Here is a 12852-nt window from a genome sequence, read left to right as displayed (position 1 = left end):
GCGAATAAAAGCATCAACTAATCACGTTGTGCAGAACGGGTTGAGTTGCGTCTATATTTGTGAAAACAACCACATGGAGGTTTTGTAGTCCGAACCAAGACGGCGAACTTTATTACTCCTTTCAACCTTGACAAACGCAGCGCATACCAGATCCACTTCTTCCGTTCTTTCCTTTCACAATAAAAGCCCTAGACATATAATACTTGCAGACGGGTATTTTGCATTTTATGTGTCGTTTATTCGTCACGCCCCCGGTGTGTAAAGGTCTTTTTATACTACAGCGGCAATTTAACAAGTAGGTCTCTTGAACTTCCAATAACAGTACTAAACAATTCAAATGGAGGGTTGCCTAAGCACAAATGTGAAGAAATTTTCAAAATCGGTCAAACCCTTTGGCTAAAAAGTGAGTTTTTGTTATCATACTATATCTAGTATTTGGAGACATGATGGGAATACTGTTTTTGCAACAGACTCCATTATATTTTAGGAAAAAAACAGTCTCCCCATGTGCCCAAATACTAGATATAGTATCATAGCAAAATGGCTGTATCTCCGAAACTACAAGGAGCACAATCAAGTATTTGGGATCTATGAACTCATAACTAGTTGAATGTTAAAGATATGCACACATATGCAGTGTAAAAAATATTTCACGAGGAAAACTTTTGATAAAACATAATGTCAGCGTTTTTCCTAATTTTTCAAAAATCCTGATTTTGACTATTAATAAAAGAGTGATTTTTCATGTAATCTGTTGTGGCATTTGGCATAAAGTTGTTATTTTTCGTGACAACTATCAAATTCATAATTTTTATGCAGTGGCAGTAGTCACAGGTAGCTGCTGGACACACATCTATCAGTGCTGACCGACACTTTCCATTCACGGTTTCCAAGGTGAGCACCTCTTTATATTTTAACTCTAAAACCACCCACACATACTTCCTCGCACAATTACTGTAATTGTTTTGTATTACATAACCAGGACTGTTTGAAAATAAGTGAAATTTGTCTGAAGAGCGTTCTACCTTGGCAGCCATGATCATGGAGGAGCCCCCGCGGACTCCGAGAATGGGGAGGTGAGTCTGGGCTGAAATGAAGTCGAGGATTTGAGCGATGGCCTCCTGGTCGGTGTCGTCCCCGAACACCACGCCCTGCAGCCAGTGCTCCGTCATTAGGTCACAGATGCTCTTGATGATGCTTTTAGGGTCCGTCTCATTCATGGTCAGCACCTCCACGTTGGGCGCCATGTGCAGGAAGTCCTCCTTCTCTCGGGCCCCGGCCAGCGCCACGTCGCTGGAGTTGCCCACCAGGACGACGGCGATGCTGAGGCCGCGCAGCATGTTGGGGACGGCCATGTGGTGGGGAGGTGGCTGGGGGATGGGGATGTAGTGGCCGCCGCCGCCACCTCCTCCTCCTCCGCCTCCCCCGCCCTTCTCTCTCCGCGAGTGGCAGGCCGGGGGCAGGTAGAGGAGGCAGAGCAGCAGGAGGAGGAGGGAGAGGCGGTGAGAGGCGCTGGTGTGGCAGTGGAGCGACGGAGGTGGGGGTGGGCGTAGGGGTCGGGCTCGCCTCTCTTGCTCCTGGGCGACCGAGGGGGCGGAGTAGGAGGCCCCTGCTTGGCCGCGAGGCGTGGAGGGGCAGCGGCAGCCGCAGACAGGCATGGTGGAGGAGTGGGAGAGTAATACCTGGAGAGACAGAGGAGGAGGAGGAGGAGGAGGAGGTAGGAGGGGTAGGCAGAGATTTGTGGGAGATGGAGAGAAGGAAATAGAGGTTAACATAGCACCATGCAACATTGATTGAATAAAGTGAATTGCCGAGAGGCTACATGCATCATATGAATCAGTGCATATCAATGTCAGTCCCCAGAAATGGGGCACTGAGGGGAGAGAATGAAGGAGGAGGAAACCACACAAAGAGGGATGAGAGAGGAGGTCACACTTGACACACATAAATAGTGCATAAACACACACAGCGATACATGGGACGATGGCGTATAGTTTACGTATAATCTCACACGGATCAATAATTCATGTGGAATGTTCTGAAGCAGCATTATGGTATGTATTATAGAGGATATAAACTCTCCCTCCAGATGACACGTTGGCTTCTTGACAGGGGAGGATGGGAGAGGAGCGAGGGAAGAGGAGGAAGAACGAAGCGAGTAGGATCAGGAATGCAAATGAGAGAGAGAGAGAGAGAGAGAGAGAGAGAGAGAGGGCAGATGGAGGGAGAGAACGGCTCCACGCCAAACTCCGACTGACTGACAAACTGTCTGGAGCGGGATGAGTGACACGCCAACCCGAGACGCAGACAAACTGACTGACGCCGAAATTGATTAAGTGATTGACGGCGGAGGCGCTTGGAGCAACTCGCAACACTTTGATATGATACCCGGTCTCCTCCCTCACCCCTGTTGGCCTAGTTTAGCGCTCGCAGACGTTCGCCGTCCATCCTTCCACCTCCCCTCCCACGTTCTACTTGACCATATCTCTCTCTCTCTCCAACTCCCTCTTCTCCGTGCTTATTTATAGAGCTTTTCATTAATGGGGATGCAGAGGAGAGGGGAGGAAGGGGCCATGTGGGCCGGTGAAAAAAGGGATCCGGAGAAGACGAAGAGAGCAGCGAGGTGGGACGGCAACAACAACACGGCTGGAGACAAACAAAGACATGAAAAAGACGCTTTCTGAGAGAGATGTGTGTGTTCTCTATATGTTTGCATCTGAGTGTGTGGGAGGGCATGTTTCCTCTTTTGAGTTTATCAGTGTATAGTCGATGTAGGTGTATAATCGGTGGGAATAGATGTTCACTTTGGTTTTTGTGGGCAGAGATACCCAGGACATCGGGGGGTGTAGTTGCTCATAAACTTGTTCTGACAGTGTATTGTGTGTATATCTCGTACATGACTGCCTTTAACAAGGCAGATGGAAGGTACAAAGAAGAACAAAAACACTAAAACAATAACCGCCCCGCAAACGCTGACAGCTAATAGGACAGGAAATGACAGAGAGGAAGAAAAAGCGAGAAGGAGATTGAGAGAGGGATAAAGGGACGTATGCAGAGATGACAGAACAACTTCTTTAGGGAAAACTAATTGCTGGAGGTTCGTCAGCTCTAATTACAGGTCCCTGTGTTAATAGTCAATTGCGCACCGCTCTCCGGGAAAGGATGGAGAGGTGGGAGGGAAAGGAATGGAGGGAGGGATGATAAGAGGCACGAAGGAGACGGAGAAGAAGAGGAGGTGGGAGGAAACCAGAGAGAGACGGAGAGTGTAAACCGAGGAGGACCTTGGTGAGACGCCAGAAAGATGAGAAAGAGGGATGGAAAGAGAGGAGGAGGAAAGACAAGAGAGGAGAGAGAGTCACAGAGTGAGACAGAGAGAGATGCCCTCTTTGAATCTGGACTTCTCTGGCAGCACTCTGTTTCCATGGCAACAATTAAAATAGGCCTACATGCGCACACGTACAGACACAGATGATGGACACGGAGATACACACCAGCACAAACACACTTTTTTGCAATGAGCATTGATCATGTAAATGCAGCGATGTAGTCGCTCCGCTGTGCCTCCTTAAAGAGCCGAGTCCTGTCACACACAGATTAACATAGAGACCTCTGACACATTTAACACGTGAACACACACACACACACACACACACACACAGAAAACACACTCTGTTTCATGCATACTCGCTACTAAACTCGCCATCTCCCTTTCCTTATCACACACATTCGCCTACAGCCGCACACACACCCCGGGGGTACAGATTATATTAGCCAACGCACTGTGTAACTCCAATGATCATTCAGAGCGATGAGGTCATTAAAAAGTCCCATAGTGAGTGAAAGCGCGTCTCATAAAGAAACACAAAAGGCGCGTATTAAACTGGAGATTACACGAGTGAGGTTGTGACACCAAATGACCCTGTTTCCCCGTCAGCCGGCCCACGCGTCTCACCCACCATTTGCTCTATTAGCCACACCAGCGCACACAGCAGTCATATCAGTTACACATGGGTGGACCGCAGATAGCCTCCACCAGCCCAAGACCCCCGAGGTACAAACCCCCCCCCCAACACACACATACACACACACATACACACACATTTTACTGCTTTTCCTCAACCTTTTTTATTTATGGGGAACGTTTTCTGAATGTTTATGCAAAAACACATTTCATAAAGTGGGTGCATTTATTTAAAAGTTTGTGCATACATTTAAATAAAATGTAGAAGAAAAAAATTGTTTGTGGGCGCTTCTCGCTGATCTCATAGCCTCACAATCACCTGTTATTCTGATTTATTTAACAACTTAAAAAACATGATGTATTGGTGCCTTCAAATGAAACTCCTGAGCTCGTGGTTACAACGTGGGAAGTCGTGTATGCTATATGCTTGGAGTTCGAGCGGTTAAGTCGAGAGATCACCTCTGCTAAGCAACGTCAATATTCACGTTATTGTCGGAAAAAAAAGCATCCTTAGGTATTATGTATTAAGAGTTTAACATTCAAATACTAATCTGCTTCATCAGGACCGTGTGGGTGTTTGATTGACAGTGAGTGGCCTGGCAACATAAGCAAAACAACCCACCAACTGTCATCACATTCAAACATTGCTAAACCGTGATTGGCGCGTGGAAGCACATCGTCTTTCTGCAACTGAGCCCTGCCCACCTTAAACCAGTGAGAAGAGCTCAGACAAAAAATATGAGCACACACATCTCTTATGTGAAATAACCAAAAGTGTTTCGAAAATTGTGTTTTTGTGTCGGACCCCATCACTTATTGTAAGAAGCTGATGTGTTTTCAGAGCCTGTAAGACATCGCCGTGGGCTCTCGGAACCTGTGATGGGAAGACTTTGCTATTTACTGACATTTTCATACACCAAACAATTAATCAATTAAGATTAAAAGTAGTTGCTAAATTAATCGAAAAGTTGTTAGTTGAAGCTTTTCATTTCTTGTTGCCAGTGTTTCATGGTAAACACACTGTCTCTCCTAACCCTAAAAGACCCGCAATTGATAAAAATGATTAAAAATCACAGAAGAAGCCATGCTGTGATTTGGTATCAAAAACTTTTGACATTTGGAGATTTCGGCAAGAATTGCATTTTTCAGCGATTGCATGGCGATCACTTCTGTTCTGTAAACTGCTCAGAAACCCCCTTATTGTCAATCTAGCTAGGAAAGCCATCCCTCCTCTGAATGCTCTAGGTCTTTAGTTTGTGGCTGTAAAGTTTAATGAGGCTGTGATTATCCTAGAGGTCACCACAGGTCATTTTATACAGTGAGGTCAAGTATAAAAAAAGGGTCTCACTATATGAAATGGCTACTATGGGGACAAACATCTTCAGACATGAATACAATTGAGCTTATTGTATCCACAAGAGTCTCAGCTTTACAGTGACACCCAATTTATGTAATTCCAAGACTGTTTAGCGACCCCAGTATGCAGTAATCATTTTTAGAATACAAATAACACATTTATACTGCATGATTTTTGCCGAAAACTGCATGTGATTATCATAAAGTGGGCATGTCTGTAAAGGGGAGACTCTATTGCCTGGTTATGATTGCTTCAGCCTCTGCTATACTGTACAGATGCAACGAGGCACCGGCCAATTAGGTAAGAACACAGTGTTTCAGGTAGTTACCCACCCCAACCAAACACAACCAGGTACTAAGTGGGCCCAAATGGACAATAAACGGGGTAATAGTCACTAATGAACGTCAAGGCTTACATGGCTCATATTGCTGTAGTGGAAAGTTGACGGAGCAGGGGATATGAGGCATGACGCAGATATTACAGCTCTGTAATTGGCCACTCTCTCTCTCTCTCTTTTTTTTTTGTTTTTGTCAGCTATAAATCACACAATTATAACTAGCTGGGAGTTTACAGCGGATCTCTGCATGTGTCAAATGCAGACCAACGATTAAGACGGCAGGTCATGATGTGGTCCTGTATGGAACAAACGCATACAATCAGGAACATTGGCTTTCCAGTCAATCAAAATATCTAATACAAGTGAACAAACAGGCGCCGTATTGTTCAAGTTTTGTATTTAATATACGTGACTGAGCAGCACTCCGTTCCGATCACAAAGTACTCTGCTCTGGCAGTAATAAATCCACACAGGACAGAAAGCATTACTGCCGAGAATGGTTTGTGCGCTTGTGGGCAGTAGAAATGTGTGTGTGTGTGTGTGTGTGTGTGTGTGTGTGTGCAGTTGATGAATTTAGTTTGAAAGGTTGTGAACAGCGCTAGCAGTGGCTTGCTCTCCCTAATGCATTTTTAGAAGTGACATTTATGTTTTTTTGTTCCAATGAAAGCTGGCAGGAAAAAAATGTAACCTTGGCGCTAATCTTCAGCGACGAGATGTCTTTTGATTTGAAATTGATTCCGACGGTGGACGGCACCTGACAATATTAAAAACATTCCTCAGTCCGCGGTAGCATTTTGCGAAGGCGAGCCCCTGCTGGCCCCGGGGATGTGACCGGGGCCACGGCGCTGGGTCGCTGCACCACATACTGATGAGGAGGAGAAATCATCTGGATGCGGGAATCGCTGCCAAACCTTCGATATATATACGCGAGAATATGAAAGAAAAATGCTGTGAACTCATTATAAACTGCTCTGATAGATAAATATTCATGCAGCCTGTCTGTGCAGCCTGCTGTGGAGGTGGAAGGTGGCGTGTGAGTGTGTGTGATTATGTGTTTGGACCTGCGTCTGTACATGATGTTCTGAAGCAGCCACTCACCAGCCCCCTCACCAAAGCAGACCAGCCAGGCTTTGCAATCACATGTTCATGCCGAGGCTCCAGGACCAATCTAGGGGGCATAATGGTGTCTATTTCCAGAGAGAGAGAGGGGACGTCGAAGCGCCCGTCGCTCTCCTCCTCCCAGATTCCCGCTTTCTCTCTCTCTCTCTCTGTCTTCCTTTCATTTTAACGCTATTTATCTCTTTCTCTCTCTGTTTTATCATTTGGTCTCGTCGAACAATGCTTCCTCTCAACTCTCCCACTTATCGCTCTCTTGCGCTCGCACTCTCTCATCGCCCTCTTCTCATTATGTGCTAAGTGTCAGGTTTGTCGATGGTGTTATTTGCATGAAAACTGGAGGACAAAGGCTACAGGCAATTTTTCACATTTATTGCCTGGGTTTGATATTTAGGAGGACAGCACAGAGACAATCTCTCTATATCTCTCTGGATGACTTCAAAACCGTCTACGGTGCGAGTACATTATCTTAACCGCCAAGTCAGGCGTGCTGCGGCGGCTTCATTTCTCCTTTTTAATTGAAATGAGAATGTCATGATGAGAGGTTCACGTATCAGAAGCGGCAGCGGCAGAATAAGTGTTTGAAAAAAACGGCCCGTTACGTCAAACCCGCCGCACACTCGAGGCTACTTAAGTCTAATTCTTTTGTCGGCGCTTGCTTCGTCATTTCATTACAAGGAATGAACAGATGAGGAGGGGGAAAACGTCACGTGTGGCTTTTAAGCGTTCTGCAGGGAGAAAGACTATTTTTGAATCTGATGTTGTTGAGCAGTTTGGCACCACGTTGTGCGTTTCCTTAGTGTTTCGAGGTTAAACCCTCAGGTGGCACCTTGCCCCGACCCAGAACGAGCGCTGACGGGTGATGAAAGAAAACGTTACCTGGACAACCTCTTTGACAACGCAGCAGCGAGACGTGGGGGCGGCTGATCACACACACACACACACACACACACACACACACACAACCTGTGGCTCCGTGGTGGGTGGGAGGAAAAGAGAACAGGCCTAAACTGTTGTTGCCTTCAAGTCTTTCTTCAAGACTTGTCTGAAGGGTTATTTCTCTTTTTATAGTTTGAAATTGGCTGTTATTGAAACGCTAAGAGCTGTAAGCAGAAATGTCTCCAGACAGATTTTGAATAGAGCACAAAAGACATTTAGTGTAATTCATATATTCAGAAAATGAATAGGTGGATAATTAGACATACAGATGTTTGTTATATATGGAATAATTATGGCGGGGGGGGGAAGCAGCGGGGGGCAAAGTCACTGCCTGTGCATAAGGTCTATGATTACGCCTCTTCCTACTTTATTTATAAGTTTAGCCTGTGTGTGTGTGTGTGTTTGATTGTGTGTGTGTGTGTAACCTGATGTACAGTGTTGAATCCTCCGGTCCCTTGCGGCTCTACAGCTCCCCTGCATGTCCGTGCCTCTGCTCTGGGCCTGAAGCAGCCATGATGAACAGGATGAGTGCTGAGTGAACTAACTAAACTCCCTCTGAGAGCCGGTCTGCGTTTTGAGATGCGTGTGATATTAAAAACTCTCTCCAGCTGCTGCTGCTGCTGCTTTGGCCCCGGTGAGAGAGTCCTGCTCAAACACTCATCAATACTATCCACAGGTCATTACTTTATTTTCCAATTCAGCCTGGCAGAAGAACGAAACGCGCTTCAGGCACCATCTGGAACAAATTATTGATTTGACATTATTTTTGTTTCCTCTTTTTATTTATGCACATACAGTATGTACAGTAGGTACTTTTTTATATAAATTTGAATGTTTTATTTCTATATATTTTATGCAGTATGTAAGTAAGTATGCAGGGATTTGCATTTGCTTAAAATGAGGATGTTCATATGAGTGCCAAGATTTGATTTGATGTTGTTCATCAGCTTTAACGCATCCAAATGTCAGGCAGTGATCTGTTTAAATGTATGTGCAGATTGGATATGGTAAAGAACAGTACAGTACTGCTCTGGTAAATACTAGTGGTGGGAATCACCAGATGCTCCACGATATGATATTATCAGGATATTTAAATCACAATACAATGTTATTGTGATTTTAAACATTTTGCGATATGCTTAGATATGCTGAGTATTGCGACAAGATATATTGTGATATATTACCTTTTTTTCAACTGCAAATTATGTTCACATCTCTTTTATCTAATAAGTACAGCTGTCAAAGTTAATGGGATAACGCATTAACGCAAATTCGTTTTTACGCCTCTTATTTCTTTAACACATTAACGATCGATCGGAGGTTGTAGCGGGCTCAGTTTTAAAACTGGAGTGAAAATACAGGTATTATATGGACCTGGAAAACCTAAGGAATCTATTGTCATACTAGCTTGTCGCAAAGGAGCCTAAATAACACTCCAAGCTTGCGCTAAATTTTGGCGAGGAAAAACTGGCATGGCCATTTTCAAAGGGGTCCCTTGACCTGAAAATGGGTTCTATGGGTACCCACGAGTCTCCCCTTTACAGACATGCCCGCTTTATGATAATCACATGCATATATAATAAAAAATCGATACTTGACGTCCGTATATCAATACAATTTAGAAAATACTACGGGTAGCTGCACATGACACACTTCAGAGATGTGACAACTCTGATATGTGTGTGATTTTAATAGTTTTCTTTCAATATGGTCCCACAGTCTGAGGTAAAGTTAATTAACTGAACTGAGCTCAAGGGTAGCATTGGGTACTACTTTGTGGTCAACTTAATACCTATATTTATTAAAATGATGCAAATGATTAAAATTCCTAAATCAGCAATGATGTGAGTATGCAGTTGGCTACCGTGTTTTAAAATAGCAAGCAACGATAAATAAAAGGTAATAAAGGTGTACTTTTCATTAAGTGCGATGTGCAGGAAGATGCCAAGAGACGGGCGGGGGCAGGCAGTAAGTGTATTTATAAAACCATTATTAAATGCATCATAATTCCTAAAGTTTACAAGAAATTGTTTAGGAATGGACTTTATATGACAGGCTCTATTTGATCCATACTCTTTGGCATACAGTCAAAGGTGTTAACAGTCTGGATGAGATGTAAGGTAAGCCAAATCATGCTGCTTTCCCCAATTACCATACAGTATGAAGTGTCCGTCCTTAATGAATTCATAAAATTATGAGGATCATAAAATTCCAGCTGGAAGCTCTGTGTGACTGTATACAAGAAGCAAAGGCCCAAATTAACAACTTAAGGGCCGTGCCTGAACGGACACTGGTACAACTATGCTGTGAGTTGAGAGGCAGAGATGAGGGTGCGTTCCAAATCGCATACATTTTCTTTTTACTTTAAGTACGTACAGCAGCTGCCCTTATAAAGTATGTACTGTTGAATGCAGTATGCATACAATTGGGACATACTACTTTGTCATAACATTGCGCCTTGAACTTTGACCCTCTTACTCATATATCCGCTGCGCAGACGATTGTGGGTCAGCATAACCAGAAAAGCATGCTGGCTTGCATACTGCAAAATGCGACCGGATGTAATAGGACATCCTGGCAGGGTCTGATATTAGCACACGCCACCCGCTAAATGGTCGTAAATTGTTGGCAGTGGCGGATAAAATCATCAGGCCATCCGCCACTTTGGCAGGCGGGGAAAACGATAGAAATGGGAATAGAGAGTCGGTTCCTAGTTGTCTGATTTCTTGGCGTGTCATGCCTCCGTGACTACTGATTCCTCTTCGATGCTTACTGACAGTTACACATGCACAATGACGCGTACGCACGCTGTATCCTGTTTCAGTTTGTTTGGGACCAGCACAGTCCTGCTTGGCCTAATAACGGAGCTACTTACGTTAACAGAGGTGCCATTAAGTTATATTATGAGGCGTTCAAGCTCTGCTCAGGAAAAATGACTATTGGGCGAAGGTAAATCACAACGTTATCATGATGTGTTCAAATGTAATCTCGTAAAATAAGTTTTGGCAAGGAACTTAATTAAATACAGGAGATGTTTTCACATCAATATAAAATAGATATTAGAGAGGGAGTTATGATAATATATTATTATGTTTCATTTCCGCACACTAGCTCTGAGCAGCGTATAATACATCATTAAAACTGCTAATGCCAAGATTTTACTTTTAATCAAAGCAAATATTTAAATAATCATAATCATTTGAATTGTGTGTTTTGCAAATAACCACAATAGATGACAATAACAAAGTTCAGTACAGTAGTACTGGTAAATAGGGCTCCCCTAGAAGCTATGGTGTAATTCAGACACTGTAATTTACCATGCATATAATGTTTTTATGTCAAATATATCGAACATTGAATGACATCAGATCTAAAATATTATTCCTTCATTTAACGCATAGATTTCAAAAGTGGCAGATAAACTTTCTGAGTGGCAGACAAAAACAATACTGAAAAAAGTTAATTTCAGACCGTGCATCCTGGTATATTTGGTATACTGCTTTTGACATACTATGTATTGCGACATACTAAATCTTTTTCTGGCATACTCAACAGTATAGTAGTATGGGTATTGGAACGCACAGTGGGTGTCTCGTCTTCTAAACAACACATTTGATCCCAAATATTGCACCCAATTGTATAACCACAATGCAGACCCGCTGCCCGAGCTCCCAGCAGCTGTTCCTGGCAGCGTACTGGCCACGGAGCTGCCCAGCGAGCTCCCACAGGACACATCACAGTATGAGGGGAAGAGTAAGGCATCGCCAGAGCCCCGGACTCACTTGGCTAATTTACTGTGCAGATGACGCAGTCCCAATGTGAAGCGTTTTCTCATCGTTCCCTGAGATGTGGCAGCTGTTGAACGGGTAAAATCGCCTGCAGCTGTTTGATGATGTGCTGGTCCTGCAGCTGAGGAAGTCACACGCGGGGGAGGAGGGGGGGGGGGGGTGATGCATGATCGACTTGCTCGTCCACACACTCCCATCAAGCCAGAGGGGTCACACCGGAGTGATAACAGTTTTGTCTGGTCTCAGATGGCGTGTGCGTTTGTCCGAGTTGTGCGTCTTTTGCAGGCTTGTTGCAAACCGGTTTCCATCTACCATCAGCTGTTTGTTTTTGCATATCAAGTCTATAGACACAAAGACACTTACACACTTCAGACTGACAAATGTGTTTTGACAACACTCAGGGAGATAAGCACTCGGTCTCCAGGATTTCTCCCAGGGACACGTTTCTATTTACACCTACTCCGCGTCGCAGAACAGACGCTTAATCTTCCCCATGATTTGTGGCTTCAGACCTGAAAATCCCTCTCTCCACTCTTTACCTCTTCCAACCTCACTTCTCTTTCTGCTGTCCTCGCCTTCTCTCTCCTCATCTGCCTTGCATCAGTATTAGTGCCTCAAGTCCATGTGTCATTGTGAAAGACCTTTACGGGAGTGTTTATACGTGTGGAGTTACGCAGCAGACTCCATTGTCTGCTGAGAGGTAAAGCTAGGGATAGGAAGAGCGCCGCGCATCGAGTGACCCTCATGCCAATAACGGCACTGTAATCACTTTAAATGTGTTTTATTGTCAGCTTTTCACAGATTAGAGCCACAATAATCTGTCCTCCTCTATCCATCTCATTCCAAGCTGTTATTTTTGGCACCAGGGTTCTGCCTTTTTGGATTAGTAGGTGTGGAAATGTTTTTTTTTTCTTTGTGGTTTATGTGTGTGTGTGTACTAGTGAGAAAACAACAAGGTTGTACAGCAAGGTATCTGCACTGCTCTATTGTGGAGGGGGAATAATCTAGAGTGGATGTTGCGCTGGATCGGTTTCTTAAAAGAAGATACAGTGTGGCTGCTGCGTGCTCAGAATCGGCCTCTCTTTTTGAGTGGAAATCAACATTTCATGGGTATGCTTGGATAGAATACATCAAAACCCAAGCCCTGAAATATGCTTGAGCAAGAACACGGCCTAATCCGCTACTGTACCGTGTGTCTGCCAGTACAACACGCACATCGCTAACCCTACAAAAGGAATGAGCATAACGTGTGTATACAGGAAAACTCCATAAATTCGAAGGAACTTCTACACAAACGCGTCATTTTTTTACACAAATACACCAATGTTGTAGACTTTCTAATAACTAAGCCACA

The 12852-nt window shown here is 44.2% G+C and overlaps 1 protein-coding gene across 3 annotated transcripts in view; it reads right to left on the bottom strand.

Moving 5' to 3' along the window:
- The window catches only part of LOC119501642 (glutamate receptor ionotropic, NMDA 2B-like), a 161175-nt gene that overhangs the window by 118294 nt on the left and 30029 nt on the right, over nucleotides 1–12852 (bottom strand). For all 3 annotated transcript variants that reach the window (XM_037792128.1, XM_037792127.1, XM_037792129.1), the window contains one exon: nucleotides 1026–1682. In XM_037792128.1, the coding sequence (XP_037648056.1) occupies nucleotides 1026–1682 (657 nt within the window). The remainder of the gene's footprint in view (nucleotides 1–1025; nucleotides 1683–12852) is intronic.

The sequence above is a fragment of the Sebastes umbrosus genome, chromosome 14 (assembly GCF_015220745.1).
Source record: "Sebastes umbrosus isolate fSebUmb1 chromosome 14, fSebUmb1.pri, whole genome shotgun sequence".
In the NCBI taxonomy this organism is placed as follows: Eukaryota; Metazoa; Chordata; class Actinopteri; order Perciformes; family Sebastidae; genus Sebastes; species Sebastes umbrosus.
This window is presented reverse-complemented; position numbering and strand designations above follow the sequence as displayed.